Source organism: Nematolebias whitei, chromosome 8 (genome assembly GCF_014905685.2).
Source record: "Nematolebias whitei isolate Nwh7 chromosome 8, NemWhi1, whole genome shotgun sequence".
In the NCBI taxonomy this organism is placed as follows: Eukaryota; Metazoa; Chordata; class Actinopteri; order Cyprinodontiformes; family Rivulidae; genus Nematolebias; species Nematolebias whitei.
In genome coordinates this window covers 31,341,475-31,358,814 of record NC_056505.1, presented here as the reverse complement: position 1 = coordinate 31,358,814, position 17,340 = coordinate 31,341,475, and the positions used below count along the sequence as shown (strand labels likewise).

The 17,340-nt window shown below is 42.9% G+C and overlaps 1 protein-coding gene across 1 annotated transcript in view; it reads left to right on the top strand.

The window, feature by feature from the left end:
• Window positions 1-17,340, top strand: part of si:dkeyp-14d3.1 (transmembrane protein 132C) — a 218,962-nt gene that overhangs the window by 34,701 nt on the left and 166,921 nt on the right. The window contains exon 2 of the mRNA XM_037681181.1: window positions 5,344-6,229. Within this exon, the coding sequence (XP_037537109.1) occupies window positions 5,344-6,229 (886 nt within the window). The remainder of the gene's footprint in view (window positions 1-5,343; window positions 6,230-17,340) is intronic.

Sequence of the window (17,340 nt, the reverse complement as noted above, 5' to 3'; positions counted from 1 at the left end):
TGGCATTCAGAGTTAGACAGGATCTATTTCTGAAAAAGAAACCCAGTTTAACTTTCAGTTTCCTTACTAGGTTTTCCACGTGAAGCCTAAAAGAGAGATGCGAGTCGACCAAGTAAAGTAAACCAGAAATGTAGCAAAATACAAAAATCACAAAAAGATGAAAGCATTAGCAACTTTCAGAGACAACACAAACAAAAACTCACCAATGTGCAGGTGGCACAAAATGCCCACAATAATTACAAATTTATACACAAAAAATGAATGCGCTAAGCTCGGCTAAAGATTCATCTTAAGCCTTTTTATTTTTCTTTCTTTTAAATGATTTACAATTTCTCAGTTTGGCCATTTCATGACACAATCAAAGTTGGAACGTATCAATATCAACATACTGAGAACAGAATCATAAAAACAGGTCAAAAAGAAAACAGTAAAGTGAGTATAAATATATCTTTTTGTGCGTGTGTTTGTAGAACAGCAAGTAATTGTCGGGAAGCTGCTACATCATCATTTATGAAAAGCTCTGTATCTCCTCAAAATGTAATCCAGGCCCAATTTATAAAAATATTCACTTTGGAAAACTATTTTTTTTGTAAATATCTGTTGCTTTCAACAAAACCAGAGTGCTGATGTAAATGGATTGTACTTATATAGCACCTTTCTATCTTATCAAGATTCTCAAAGCGCTTTACACTACAATATGTGCCTCATTTACTCATTCATACAGCACTCTACTAGATCTATACAAAGCTTATTCAACAAATCATTCTAAAGAAACTAATTAGTGCTTAATCACATTCATACACCGATGGGACACACATCAGAGACAATGAGGGACTCAGTGTCCTGCCCAGGGACACTTTGGCATGTGACTGCTGGTGATGATGTGAGGCACAAATGCAGCAGAACGAATGAGACATAGACAAACTTTATTGTTCAGGAGACACAAAAGTGCACATAGAATGAACTGTTGTTGCACAGCCAAATAATAAAACGCAAAACAATAAGAAAATATAAAAATGCCTATTTTAGATGTATTTGCAGTAGAGTGGACTTTTACTGTAAAAGGTTTGTTGGTTATTTTTTTTTTATGTTATTTTCTTACGTCTTGGAGCAAAAGAATTCAGCTTCAAAAATGCCTTATGATTTATTAGTTCTTACTTGTTTCACAAACTTGTTGATTACAGTAGTTTTTGGAGTTCAGTCATGGGTTTTTGTAGCTTTAGATAAAATTATTCTTCAGCTGATAAATTCAGTCAGTTTCCAGAGCTCAATGCTTACCACGAGAATTGGCTTTTAACAAAGTGATGCGTGGGCACGCATAAACAAAGCTTCACTGCAAACAAAGGCTGCATATGGACCCTTTTAATTAGACACAAAACATGGGTTAAAAAGAAATTATACTTTACATGTGAGCTGCTTAGTGATTCTGAGAGCACAGTTTGGTTAGTTTTGCACGTACATTGAATTTTTGAGGCGGTTAAGACTTCGCACAGGCATACCAAGTCCTCATTTAGGTTGGATTTTCCATTTTCCATTTTCTCTTTTCCACTTGACTAACTCCTCACTTTATGAAACGATGCCTGCACATTTGAATATTGTCTTAGAGCAAGAGATGTGCCCTATCGCTTCTCATTTACTCTGCAGGTATGATTAGAAGTTTGACTAAATCTAAAACAAGATCACCTTAAGTTGAACTCTGCTGGTTGCTCTAATGTTAGACTTTCCTTTTTTAAGTACGACTCAAAGACTACCTGATGCTGTGTAGGTTTCACTCATGTAACGGCAGCAGCACTGATTTGTGGGTAATTGGGCGTGGCACTGTTTGAGAAAGTCCTGGAGTGTTTGGTTCAGAGATGTTCATCATGCTTCTTTTCATCAGGGGATTGAAGTCGGTTTGAACAGGATAATATTTATCCTGCATATTTAGCAGATGCATTACCAGACTGAGGTCAGGGCGTTTTAGTAGCTCATCAGCACCTTCAGTACTTTCTATGAACTGTTCTTGTGCAATTTTGGTGTGGCAGTTCATTTTTTATTCTGACGTGTATTGCATTTATATTCAAGAAAGGCTTAGGTTAGGATAGCCTCAGTTCTATGTGAATCATCCACAAGCATTCCAGGAAATTCTTCTTGATTTTAAGATTTTTATTGTTTAAGCTCCTCACCGTGTTAAGACAGACAATGGCTTTTTTGACTTTATTCATCCATCCATCCATCCACCCATCCATCTTTACCTGATTCTTCCTTTCTGGGTCACAGGGGTCACTGGTGCCCATGTCCATCAGTTGCTGTGCAAGAGGCGTTACACCCTGGACAGGTCCCCAGTCCATCACATGGACACATAGAGACAAACGAGACAAACAATCATTCACTCTCTCATTTTCACCTAGAAACAATTTAGAGTTATCATTCAGCCTAACATGCATGTTTTTGGTCTGTGGGAGGAAACTGGAGTACCTGGAGAAAACCCACGCATACACGGAGAGAACATGCAAACTCCACCCAGAATGGCCGGCTGGGATTTGATCCATCGACCTTCTCGCTGAGAGGTGGCAGCTCTACCAACTGCACCTCTGTGCCACACCTCTTTTGATCTTAGTTTGTTAAAAATAAGTTTGGATTTAAATACTGATCATTACAGAGGTCGATCAGAAACTGTCACCCTTTATGACAAAAGAACTTCTTACAATCTCGATGTTTGTCATTTATATTCAACGAAACTGAGTTTTTGGTGTGTATGTGTGTGTATGTGTGTGTTAGGTACTGTTGTGCAAAACAGTTACATGAATGCAGCGTTTAAAGTTCACCAGTAAAACATTGTTTTGTACTGGGATGATCAGTACTGCTTCACCTGTACCTGGTTTCAGTGCTGCGCTCGACTAGTGAATGAAACATGGAGGTCCAAAGAACAAGCATTTGATTTAAAGCATTGATAAAGTCCATCTTATTTTTTGAATTAATAGGTGTACACAGATTTATGTTCATGGAAATATATTTTAACAGTGAGAAGCTCTGCTGGGAAAAGCATTTTTGATCTAATTGAGACATGAGGGTTCTATCGTGAGAATGGCAGTAATAAAGTAATTTATAAAACAGACGATGAACTTGTTGGACTGCTTTGTTTTTCTGCTCTTTGGAGCTTTTCATTCACCAGCACCGTTATGGCTTGTATATTACAAAGGCTCAAGCCAGCAATTGACACAAAGCTCCTTTGTTTTCAGAAACAAATGGGAGTCGGTATTGTTCTACTTCTCAGAAATGTTCCTTGTAGCGATAAACTCAGAGATTTCCTTTTTTTAATTCACCCCAGTTCTGCATGATTTGTGGTTTGACTTATGCTTGCTTTCTTGCATCCCATGTTCAGCAGCACTGGGGTCAGGAGGAGCACCATAAATCAGACATTTCTTGACTGATTTGTTACCAGTCTGGACATTGATTTACAACGGTAGAAATATCTCAGATGCTAGCATGAAGATGGGAGTGTGCTGAGGGGGTGTAATCATATATCGGATTGATCGTGAGAAGAAGGTCAGAACCCTCTCTCCTTGTGATTAAAACCACGTTGTGTTGTATTTCAACTAGTATAGAGGGCAAAGCTATGCAGGTGTTTACTGATGCCGCTGCATTGTGGTTCACTACAACAGTAGACATACAGTGAGGATGCAGGACAGTGGTGTAGTCTACATTTTTGTACTGGGTATACTGAGCTTAGAAACCGAAGTACACCTGTTAGTACAATGTAACCATCAATTTATTTAGATTTTTAAGCATATTGAACATTTCCAAATTTCTCTGATGATTATATTTGAATAAATGAACAACAAACTTTGTACAACAGTTGGCTTTCTATTAATAACATGTTATAGAATTTATAAAACGGTATCAAAGCAAAACATGTTCAAGTATTAGGCGGTACGTACAGAAGTATTAATTATACAAAAAAAACAAACAGGTTGAACCAAATCATTGTGTCTATAAATTGTTCCAAATGTGTTGACAATGACACATGCCCAATGAAACAGTATGTCATGTATCACTGGGCACTTTTAAGTGGGTGTACTGAAATTCCCAAGCTTTTCTACTGGGTATACTCCGTATGCCCATGTGTCACATAGACTACACCACTGATGCAGGAGGATGCATGTAATGAGTGAAACCAGTCAATGGAACAGCTCAGGCTCAACCATTTCACCCCATGTAGATTTATTCTGTTCTTCTTTTCAGGTGCAATTGTTACACATGTATATGTACATCATCATATATGAAAGAATAACTACCTCATCCATCCATCATCTTTTACCCACTTCTTCCATTTTGGGTCACGGAGGTCACCGGTGCCCATGTCCAGCAATCACTGTGCGAGGGGCGGGGTACACACTGGACAGGTCTCCAGTGCATCACAGGGACACATAGAGACAAACAACCATTCACTCTGTCACTCACACCTAGAGACAATTTAGAGTTACCAATCAGCCTAACATGCATGTTTTTGGTCTGTGGGAGGAAACCGGAGTACCCCGAGAAAACCCACGCATGCACGGAGAGAACATGCAAACTTCACCCAGAAAGGCCCCTGGACCGGGATTTGAACCGGCAACCTTCTCGCTGACAGACAGCAGCTTTACCAGTTGTGCCACCGGTCTGCCTAACTACCCCATAAATATCGAAATTCAATAGAATCAGCATTTTTTTACTTTTTTCAATCTCAGGGTTAGGTGTTCACATTCAGTTAATGTAGTGTCACAACTGGACAAGAACTCGATAATCCATCCATCCATCCATCCATCCATCCATCCATCCATCCATCCATCCATCCATCCATCCATCCATCCATCCATCCATCCATCCATCACAGGGTCACATCTTTATATTTAAGTGTACACGGGTTTATAAGAGTTAAATACATTTACTGGATTGGTTTTGTTTTGATAAATAAAAAATATATGAAATTGGTCAAAAGTGAAGAAAAGTGTGTTATCTATCGGCCACCAGCTGCTTTGATTTATTAAGATGGGCATCAGCCTTAGAAGAACTCGTATCAGTCCACCTCTGCACCAAACAACCCAACATGCATGTTTTTGAACTGTGGGAGAAAACCCACTCACACATGGTAGAACATGTAAACTACATGCAAAAAGGCCCTGAGAGTCCAACCTGGAACTTTCATGCTGTTTAGCCACAGCTCTAACCAACTCCACCACCTCACAATCTTGGAAGAAACATAACATGATAATGTCTTTGTTGCTTCAGCTTCTAGTTTTCATCGCTGGCTTCTTACAGTGTAGTTAAAAATGATTTGTTGGTGAGTCTATCCTAACTCAACTTTTCTCTTGTGTCTTCTAGCAGCTGACTGTCGAGTCATGGAGAGTTTGCAGAGATATACCTCCATCCCCACGTACCTGCCTGTGAACTATCAGCTGCTAAATGCTGACTTAGCATTTTTCCTGAAGGAAGCCAACCAGGACTTCATGAGGAACTCTAGCTTACTGTCACGGACAGAGCCGTTCTTCATCTACCAGGCCCGAAGTCTGCCTTTGATGAATGCGAGCTATGGGCCCCTCTCTGTGGAGCAGCCGGTCCCTTTAGAGCTCCTACAGAGTCCTGGGACGTTCCCCCCCTCTTCAGTTTTTACCTTTAACTGGAAGGTGAAAACGTTTATCATGAATACCCAGATTCATTTGGCAAAGCCTAGAGTCCAGGTTTTGTTTTATGTTGCAGGCAGGGACTGGGACGACTACAGCACTATTGACAAACTGCCCTGCGTGCACATGTTTGCTTTCCACGAAACCCAGGAGGTACGTGGCACCTGCCAGCTGAGGGGGGAGCTGGGACTGTGTGTGGCTGAGCTGGAGCCCCTGGCTAGTTGGTTCAGCCCGCCCAGCATCGTGCCAGGACGCCAGAGGAATGTGGAAGTGTCCGAGGGAACCCCAGTGGAGCTCTACTACATGCTGCAGACCACAGAAGCAGGAGATTGCCACTCAGAGGACAGAAAGGACAGCTTCACTCGCTCTCATCAGGAGGAGTTCTTCGGTTCCTATACTTCCACACCCCTGAAGAGGATTGGGGGTGTGAAACTCTTCCAGAACCCCACTGAGCCCCCTCTTACTGAACACAGGCTGGATAACAACTTCATGGTCATGGTACCAGCCACTCCTATGAGGCAAAGGGAAACTGTATCGGCGTTTATCACGGTTTCCTCCCACTCCACCGTAGAGATGTTCACCCTCAGGTAAGGACACTTTTCTTTTTACTTAAATGTAAACAAGCCCTGCATGTTTTTGTCACATCTTAAAATCTGAGGCAGTAGCCACACGAAACATAGAAAAGTATATATTTTAAAATTATTATAATTTTCTCCATCAATCATGGAACCAGCAGGAGCATCACAAAATGTCTTTCTCTTCTGCTGCGCTACCTGATTTCAGCTCTAAACTTTTAGCCTCCCTGCTCTCTGTAATCACCAGTCACAGTTTTCTTATTCCTATTTACATATTTTTCCCCATTTCCCTCAGGTCCAACAGCTAAATCAATTTTAAAAAGATTGATCGCAGAAGGGGATCAATAATTGGTCCACAGACATGATGAGCGGAATAAATCTTTACTGACTGTGACGTTTTCTAACAACGTGCAGCCACACAAAGATGAAAGATGGTTTATGTGTATCAACACTGCAACTAAGAATGAAAAGCCAGCAGATGATGAAGGCAAAGATGTTAAATAAACTTTTTCTTTTAAGATGAACATTTAGGAGAATGAGACAAACAGACATTAACAACAAACCCTTGTACACGACCAATAATTATGAATAATTATTGTAGTTTCTTTACTTTTACATGCACTAATCAACACACTTTAATATATTAACATGGGTTATTCGAATTTTTGTGTACTGTCAGTGAACAAGAGGTGCTTTACTTTTTATATACACCTTTAAAAGAGGCTTAATTGAGGTAACCAGGCACTTATTCTTACTAAACCTCATGAAAAGCAAGCTTATTGTTGGGGCAAACAGCTTACTGGTGATGTTGGACCCAATCAAAATGGACAAAAGAGGGGTTGTAATTTTATTAATTATACGTGCAATGCAAATGAGCTTTCCATTTGAAACAGATGTCCATTAGTGTGATGACAGAGCTTTATCACTTTGACTTGGAATACAATATTAAGAAGTGGAGATGCTCAAACTAAAGTCAAGTTCATCAACCAGTAAAACAAACAAACAAACAATGTTGAGAATTTCTGACAAAGCAAAGTGAAATGTCACGACAAAACATGAATTGCTCTTATTGTTCAGCCTTTTTGTGGTTGTTTGCTAATCTTTATTTTTGCAGGTTATAAAAAAAAATGCAATAAAGTGCATGAAGCTTTGCAACCAAGGTAAACATGTTCATTATGGCTGCACAGTTTAAATCTCAACGCTCATATTTCATTTATTCACAGGCTAGTTGTTCTGAAGTGATAAGGCTTTTCAAACTTTTTTATTTATTTTTATGTTTGTTTGTTTTATTCAATCTGTGAAATAATTCGCTTCCACAGAAAAAAAAGAGCCGATCAGGCGGACAACAGAGGAAAGCCTGTGGAGTTTTTTATTTGGCAGCGAGGCACACAACAGGCGCAGGTTGGCCATCTGAGAGTGATAGATATGAAAAGGCCTCTGCGTGGGCCAAAGTGATAAGGCTGTCCTCGTGCACACATTTGTTAGGATGCTTAATGACCAGATTGAGAAGACTTTGATCTCTATTTTCACAGGATCATTATCATCTCTGCACAACACACTTCTGGTCAAATGCTGCTGGCTGAACATGTATCTGCAGAAGTCCAGTAAAATTTATCATAAAGGTCTGATGTAACATTAGTTTGTTGTATTCATCATTCATTCATTAACTGCACGGATTTTTGGGTGTGCACATTAGTTTTTGGATTAATGGGGCTTCTTTTACAAGAACGTTGTCTTTTCATGTTCACCTGATCCATTATGCAGCAAAACCCTTGCTGTGATGGAAGTTAATGAAAGCTAATTTCTCACATTTTTAATATCCAATCATCTTAATTTTCTGCTTTGTGGAGACTCAGTAGGGTTTTGCTTCCTGTGGTATTTCTCTGTCGATGTGCGTCTTTTAATTTGCTGCTTTTTTTATTTGACCGGCACTGTGTTAATTGGTTCTGTCACTCAGGAGCTGGAAAAGTTTTCCCATTCTTTTCACTGGATTCCCCAGATTTACCCAGGTTCTTTACGTTTGCATTTTGAACATTGGTTTTAATTTAAAATTTTCAACGCAACCTACAGAAGTTTTTGTTTACTGTTTATACTCTTTTTTTTTTTTTAATCTGTTATTCACAGGAGAAAAACAATCATTTTTACAAATGCTGGAGAGAAAAATGTTTAAAAATGCTTTCCAATGTGAACTCCTCATTTTGGTCTATCCATGTGAACTTACATGGAGCTTTTTAAAAAAGAATTTAGCCAATTTATAATACAAACTTGTTTTTATTAGAATAGTGCCTTTTTTTCTTATTTGTGTCTCATCATATCCTGTTGTTCGTGATGAAAAGGTTAATTGCAAAAAGGAAACTATGAACTATGTATAGATATAAAATAATGATCAAAATAAAATTAAAAATCTACAGTTGCTTGGAAAACTTTTTAGCCAATAAGAATGTTTCTTTTTCTGTGTTTTTCTTTAAAGAAGGTTCTTTCCACCTCATGGCACAACAATGACTTTTTTTTCTTCAAATGTTTATTAGAAGATAAAATATATATTTATATAAACATAGAATAAATATCTATTTGAAAAAAAAACTGCAATGGAATATTTAAATGATTTTATGTAATGTAAACAGGGCTAACAGGCCAACCTGTCTAAATAAAGGTTGAATGAATGCCCCATGAATCAACAGTGGCAAAAGTCATTTTGTGTGAAACTCTTCATTTTTTTTCTTCCTAAAAAGATATTAAATGTTGATTCCTCCTTCTGCACTTGAGAGTTTATATTAATTTTATTTGCAATGAAAAACTTTAAAAAGTGAACATTTTGGCAGTACTGTCAGAAGTGAACAACAAAACGACACTTAAAATTCATGCACTTTCCTTTAACTTGTATTGGATATTAGAAAGTTATAACTATTCAAACACTATAAGATAAACTGAATTAAAAAAATCCTTTTGACTTCTTTGCAGACAGTTTAAGTAAAGTTAGTTTGTGATCAGGCAGCACGGTGGCACAGTTGGTAGAGCTGCTGCCTCTCGTTGAGCAGGTTACTCTGCTTCAAATCCCCGTCCAGGGGCCTTTCTGGGTGGAGTTTGCATGTTCTCTCCGTGCATGCATGGGTTTTCTCCGGGTACTCCAGTTTCCTCCCACAGACCAAAAACATACATGTTAGACTGATTGGTAACTCTAAATTGTCCCTAGGTGTGAGTGAGAGAGTGAATGGTTGTCTCATTCATCCATCCATTATCTTTGACCCACTTCTTCCATTTTGGGTCACGGGGGTCGCCGGTGCCCATGTCCAGCAATCACTGTGCGAGGGGCGAGCTACACCCTGGACAGGCCGCAAGTCTATCGCAGTTGGAATGGTTGTCTTGTTTGACTCTATGTGTCCCTTTGATGGACTTGCGACCTGTCCAGGGTGTCCCCTGCCTCTCACACAGTGATAGCTGGACATGGACAGTGACCTCTGCAACCCAAGAAGGAAGAAGCGGGTAAAGATGGATGGATCGTTTGTGACCATGTTTGACTGCAGCAAGGGGCAGTTTGTGTCCAACATGTTGTCACTACTGGAATTATTTAATTTGTTTTAGAGATGGGGTAGAGACTCTGGTAGAGACTAGAGTTTTCTGGAGCTGCGACCAGTTGATAGTTGATGGGATAAATTGTCCATTAGACAGAAAATAAAGTTTATTTGATGTCTCATCTAATTGATCCAATCACATGATTTTTCATATGGCTCCTTTGGGTGGTGAAGGTTTTTTTCTGCAGCGTATGGGTTAAAATATACTCTCAGCTTGTGCACTTTAAACTGTTTGGGTTTACAAGTTCATCCAAACTCAGACCAGTATTTTTTGTTGCTTTATGACAATTTGTGGATCTATAACAACATTCTGCAGGGTATACTGTAAAAACTAAGGGTTACTTGAAGAAAGCTACTAATTTGCTATTTTTTTTGGTTTATATGGTTTTATTGTCCTGTATCAGAAAGCACTCACCATCCATCCATCCATCCATCCATCCATCCATTTTCTTTTGCTTATCCGGGCTCAGGTCACAGGGGGTAGCAGCCTAAGTAGGGAGGCCCAGACTTCCCTCTCCCCAGCCACTTGGTCCAGCTCCTCTGCAGGAATCCCGAGGCGTTCCCAGGCCAGCCGAGAAACATAGTCCCTCCAGCGTGTCCTGGATCTTCCTCTGGGCCTCCTCTCGGTGGGACGTGTCCGGAACACCTCACCAGGGAGGCGTCCAGAAGGCATCCTAAACAGATGCCCAAGCCACCTCAACTGGCTCCTCTTGACATGGAGAAGCAGCGGCTCTACTCTGAGTCCCTCCCGGATGGTCGAGCTTCTCACCCTATCTCTAAGGGAGAGCCCAGACACCCTGCCGAGAAAACTCATTTCGACCGCTTGTATCCGAGATCTCGTTCTTTCGGTCACAACCCAAAGCTCATGACCATAGATGAGGGTGGGAACGTAGATCGATCGGTAAATTGAGAGCTTCGCCTTTTGACTCAGCTCTCTCTTCACCACGACAGACCTGTACAGTGCTCGCTTCACTGCAGACGATGCACCTATCCGCCTATCGATCTCACGTTCCATTTTTCCCTCATTTGTGAGCAGGACTCCAAGATACTTGAACTCCTCCACTTGGGGCAGGACCTCCTCCCTGACCTGGAGAGGGCACTCTACCCTTTTCCGGCTCAAGACCATGGCCTCAGATTTGGAGGAACTGATCCTCATCCCGGCCGCGTCGCACTCGACTGCGAACCACTCCAGCGAAAGCTGTAGATCACAATCTGATGAAGCCAATAGGACCACATCATCTGCAAAAAGCAGAGATGCAATCCTAAGGCCACCAAAACAGATCCCCTCAACACCTTGGCTGCGCCTAGACATTCTGTCCATGAAAGTTATGAACGGAATCGGTGACAAAGGGCAACCTTGGCGGAGTCCAACTCTCACTGGGAACAAGCCCAACTTACTGCTGGCAATGCGGACCAGGCTCTGACACCGGTCATACAGGGACCTAACAGCCCGTATCAAAGGGCCCATACTCCCAGAGTACCCCCCACAGGGTTCCCCGAGGGACGCGGTTGAACACCTTCTCCAAGTCCACAAAGCACATGTAGACCGGTTGGGCAAACTCCCACGCACACTCCAGGATCCTGCTGAGAGTGTAGAGCTGGTCCAGTGTTCCACAACCAGGACGAAAACCGCACTGCTCCTCATGAATCCGAGGTTCGACTATCCGATGGACCCTCCTCTCCAGAACCCCCGAATAGACCTTATCAGGGAGGCTTAAAAGCATGATCCAACTGTAGTTGGAACACACTCTACAGTCCCCCTTTTTGAATAGGGGGACCACCACCCCGGTCTGCCAATCCAGGGGAACTTCCCCCGATGTCCACGCAATATTGCAGAATTGTGTAAGCTAACACAACCCTACAACATCCAGAGCCTTAAGGAACTCCGGGTGAATCTCATCCACCCCCGGGGCCCTGCCACCGAGGAGCTTTTTAACCACCTCAGTGACCTCAGCACCAGAGATTGGAGGGCCCGACCCAGAGTCCCCAGGCTCCGCTTCCTCAGTGGAAGACATGCCATTGGGATTGAGGAGGTCTTCAAAGTATTCTGCCCACCAACCCATGACATCCCAAGTTGAAGTCAGCAGCGCACCACTTCCACTATAAACAGTGCTGGTGGCGTACCGCTTTCCCCCCCTGAGACACCGGATGGTGGACCAGAATCGCCTCAAAGCCATGCGGAAGTCATTCTCCATGGCCTCTCCAAACTCCTCCCATGCCCGAGTTTTTGCCTCAGCAACCACCCGAGCCGCATGTCGCTTGGACTGCCGGTACCCATCAGCTGCTTCCGGGGTCCCACAGGCCAAAAAGGCCCGATAGGACCCCTTCTTCAGCCTGACAGCATCCCTCACCAATGGTGTCCACCACCAGGTTCGAGGGTTGCCGCCATGACAGGCATCGACAACCTTGCAGCTGCAGCTCCGGTAAGCCGCCTTGACAATAGAGGCACGGAACATGGCCCACTTGGACTCAATGTCCCCCACCTCCCCCGGAACATGTTCGAAATTCTCCCAGAGGTGGGAGTTAAAACTCTGTCTCACAGGAGAATCTGCCAGATGTTCCCAGCAAACCCTCACAATACGCTTGGGTCTGCCAGGTCTGACCGGCATCCTGCCCCACCATCAGAGCCAACTCACCACCAGGTAGTGATCAGTGGACAGCTTTGCCCCTCTCTTCACCAGAGTTTCCAAGACATGTGACCACAGATCAGATGAGATGACGACAAAGTCGATCATCGAACTGCGGCCTAGGGTGTCCTGGTGCCAAGAGCACATATGGACACCCTTATGCTTGAACATGGAATCAGAATCAGAATCAGTTTATTATCGCCATGTCAATGAACGAGGTTCACAAACTAGGAATTTGCTTCGACATAAGGTGCGAATAGTAATAAAGTAAAATAAAGTAAAAATAAAGTAAAAATTAAGTAAAAATGAGAACATTACATAAGACATAAGCCTGTGTACACCCACAAATAAAGTAAAATTAAAAACATAACATAACCATATGTACACCCATACAATAGAAAACAATAAAAAAGGTTAGAAAACAGTAAAGATGGAGTATTCAATTATAATACAGATGTAATGTGACCAAAGCAGAAATTATGAGGTAGCATTATGAGTGTTCAGGAGTCCAACAGCAGAGGGGAAGAAACTGTTCTTATGGCGGGAGGTTCTGGTCCGAATGGACCGAAGCCTCCTGCCTGAGGGGAGTGGTTCAAACAGTCCATGTGCAGGGTGAGCAGGGTCAGCTGTGATCCGACCTGCTCGCCTCACAGTCCTGGAGACGTACAGGTCGTGGAGGGATGGAAGGCTGCAGCTGATCACCTTCTCAGCTGAGCGCACAACGCGCTGCAGTCTGAGTCTGTCCCTGGCAGTGGCCCCGGCGTACCACACCGTGATGGAGGAGCTGAGGATGGACTCGATGATGGCCGTGTAGAACTGCACCATCAGCTTGGCCGGCAGCTTGGCCTTCTTCAGCTGTCGCAGGAATTACAGTCTCTTCTGGGCCTTCTTGATGAGGGAGCTGATGGTCGGCTCCCACTTGAGGTCCTGGGTGATGGTGGTGCCGAGGAACCGATAAGAATTTGCAGTGGTGATGGGGGTATCATTACAGGGGAGGGGGGGCAGAGGGGCTGTGGCTTTCCTGAAATCCACAATCATCTCTACTGTCTTCTGGGCATTGAGTTCCAGGTTGTTGCTGCTGCACCAGATCACCAGCCGGTCCACCTCCCTCCTGTATGCAGACTCATCACCGTCCGAGATGAGCCCGATGAGGGTGGTGTCATCTGCAAACTTAATAAGTTTCACAGAGTCATGGCTGGAGGTGCAGCAGTTGGTGTACAGGGAGAAAAGCAGGGGGGAAAGCACACAGCCCTGTGGAGATCCTGTGCTTATAGTCCGAGTGTCCGAGACAGCTCTCCCCAGCCGCACGCACTGACTCCGGTCTGTCAGGAAGTCTGTGATCCACCTGCAGGTGGAGTCAGGTACATGGAGCAGGGAGAGCTTGTCTTGGAGCAGAGCAGGGAGGATGGTGTTAAATGCGGAGCTGAAGTCCATGAACAGGATCCTGGCGTAGGTTCCTGGGGAGTCCAGGTGCTGCAGGTGTTTGTTATGGACAATCCATGATGAGCACAGAAGTCCAACAACAGAACACCACACGGGTTCAGATCAGGGTGGTCATTCTTCCCAAGCACACCCCTCCAGGTCTCACTGTCATTGCCCACGTGAGCATTGAAGTCCCCCAGCAGAACAAGGGAGTCCCCAGGAGGTGCACTTTCCAGTACCCCCTCCAAGGACTCTAAAAAGGGTGGATAATCTGAACTGCCGTTTGATGCATAAGCACAAACGACAGTCAGAACCCGTCCTCCCACACGTAGGCAGAGGGAGGCCACCCTCTCATTCACTGGGGTGAACCTCAACACACAGGCACCAAGATGGGGGGCAATAAGTATGCCCACTCCTGCTCGGCACCTCTCACCAGGGGCAACTCCAGAGTGGAAGAGTGTCCAGCCCCTCTCAAGTAAACTGGTTCCAGAGCCAGAGCCATGCGTAGAGGTGAGTCCGACTATTTCTAGCCAGAATCTCTCAACCTCACACACCAGCTCAGGCTCCTTCCCCACCAGTGAGGTGACATTCCACGTCCCAATAGCCAGCTTCTGTAGCCGAGGATCAGACCGCCAGGGTCCCCGCTCTCGGCCACCACCCATCCCACATTGCACCCGACCCCTTTGGCCCCTCCCACAGGTGGTGAGCCCATGGGAAGTGGGACCCATGTCTCCTCTTCGGGCTGTGCCTGGCCGAGCTCCATGGGTAAAAGCCCAGACACCAGGCGCTCGCCCGCATGCCCCACCTCCAGGCCTGGCTCCAGAGTGGAGCCCCGGTGACCCACGTTTGGGCGAGGGAACATCAAGTCCATTTATTTTACTCATTATAGGGGGTCTTTGGGCTGCACTTTGTCTGGTCCCTCACCTAGGACCTGTCTGCCTTGGGTGACCCTACTAGGGGCGTAAAGCCCCTGACAGCATAGCTCCTAGGATCATTGAGACACTCAAACCCCTCCACCACGGTAAGGTGGCAGCCCAGGGAGGGACCAGCACTCACATCCGATCTTATTGTTCATCTAAGTTATAGGTTTAAACTCTTTGCACACTGGCAGATTTTGCCCAGTTGTAAAGGAGTTCGATGGAAAGAATGCACTGGAAAGACACTTTGAGTATAAGCTCATTAAATTTAATAACCAAGTAATGTATAAGCTGAAGTCATCATTGTTTAATTCTTTCCATTATCACTGTGCAAGCAGTTTATACTGTAATGTATCATTGATAATTCATTGTTATTCTTTAATATTATATGGTTCATATGCAAATCAAACGCAACAAAGAAAAATACTTTTTTCCTCCATCTGTTTCAGACTGGAGACTGATGAGAAAAGGAGTACAAAAGAGAAACTGCTCTATTTTCTGTGTTCCTACAGTGCTGCCATACAGCATGAGTCATTCGATAAGGGTCATTACATGCGCATCGTTTGCCCTGACTCTACTATGACTTTATTTTAACAACAGATTAGTCAATTCATGTAACAAATCTCTACACATTTCATGAGAGGTGAGCTTCTTCCCAGCAGAACAAATCAGTCTCCTCCTTGAATGTAGATTACATGAATACATGAAAGCTAAAGTCTGCTCCAGTTCAGTGCTATCTTATTCAGTGCTGCTTGTCTTAAAAGCAATGCAGCTTAATGTTTGTAGTCTCAGATGACAATGACTCAACTGACAAGAAATGTTCACTTGAGGCACTTTATTTTGTCTTAGGCATTGTACCTTAAAGCTTTGAGTCCCCTGCAACAAACGTAGTAGTGCAACTAAAAGCTTTTAGCCAGAAGTTTCTTTTTTTCAAAACTTATCCTATGAAATATTTTGAAATAAAACGGTATTGGTACAGCAGCTTATGACATTTATAACTGAAGGCAGCACGTAAAAAGTTAGAGGGGTTTGTGCCCAACTTTAAACCTCAAAATATTTTCTGAACCACATCACGGCCAGTTGCTGTCATTGGATTTTCTGTTGGGATAAAACACCACTCCTGTGATGGACAAACAAAAAACAAATACCTGGAGTGAACCACTTCTAGTTCTGCAACATACATTTAAAGGGACAAAAATCTCACCTGGAATCACATCAGAGGAGCCCCTCTTTAATTTCTATTTGAATTTTCAAAAATCTCCATCTGAGTCAGCCATTTTCCTCATCACAGAACCATAAAATGTTTGCCCAACAACTTTATTTCTAAATACCGTGACTATCTGTGGAAGTCTGTTCCTGCCCGGTGCATTTGCCTACTCACCAGGTGATTCATATTTTGGCTAATTAGTGTTTCCCCTTTAAATGCCGAGCTCTTCTGTGTCTTAGTAGGGAAGCAATGGGATTTACCTGTCTAAATAAAGGTTGAATGAATTTAATACTTTCACCTACGCTTTCATCACCTAGAGTCCTAGCCTCCAGAGTTATTCCTACGATGTGTAAGTAGAGTCGCTGCCCCGTCAGCATTATGCGTTTTCTCTTTTTTGTAAATAAATAATTTTTGTTTATTCATCTGAGTCCTGCTTGCACTTGGGTTTCGCAATGTGACACCATTTGGTTGCACAGATCATTTGAAATCCTTACTAAAAATATTACATGTTGACTGTTTTCAGCTCGGTCAAAACCTGCCTTGATGGCTCAGAGGCATAACAGTGGTGACAATTCTCTTTAGTGCAGTCAACAAGTTTAATATGTCAACATTGATACAAAATGACTTTAGCTTAGACAAAATGGCAAATACTGTCATAGTTGCACAAAATGTGATATTTTACAGGTTTCTGTGCTGATAGAATTAAAGTTATTACTGTTGCTTCTGTATGAGAAAGTGTGCAACGTTGCTTGAATACACATTCTTTTGTGGGTGCAGTCTCATGGCATATAGTCTTCCACTGACACTCTCCACACAGCCTCAGTAAAACTAAAATGTCAGTAGCATTACAAAAGTAACACTGACAAAAAAGTCCCACCTTAAAATGTAACACAGACGTAAAAACAAAAAATGTCCTTTGTGTTTGTCTCAGTGCATGTGATTTCATGCTTCATTAAGTGTGAGCCTTAACTTAATCAACTAGAATACAAATTGATAGATTCCCAACAGTTCATCTTCGTTTTTTTTTTTTTTTTGGTGGGTGAATGGAAATAAGGTTTTAGATGTGTGGCAGGTTGACTGAGCAGCCTTTTCTTATTTCTCTATTTTGTGCTTCTTCACCTCTTTTGTCCTCGGTCCCCGTGGCCTGGAAATCTATCACATCCCACCATTATGAGGAATGTCTAACCAATATGAAGGATCTCAACTTCTAAACTACACCAGGAGGAAAAAGGAGATACAGCTGTAGGCTTTGAACGTTGGAGTGCTACCTGTGGTTTTTAAAAGAAGCTTTATCTCATACCACTTTGTAGTAGGGGGAAAAAAAAAAGTCACGAACAACAACAGAATTCAGCGCAGATGATTAATCTACATCACTTAC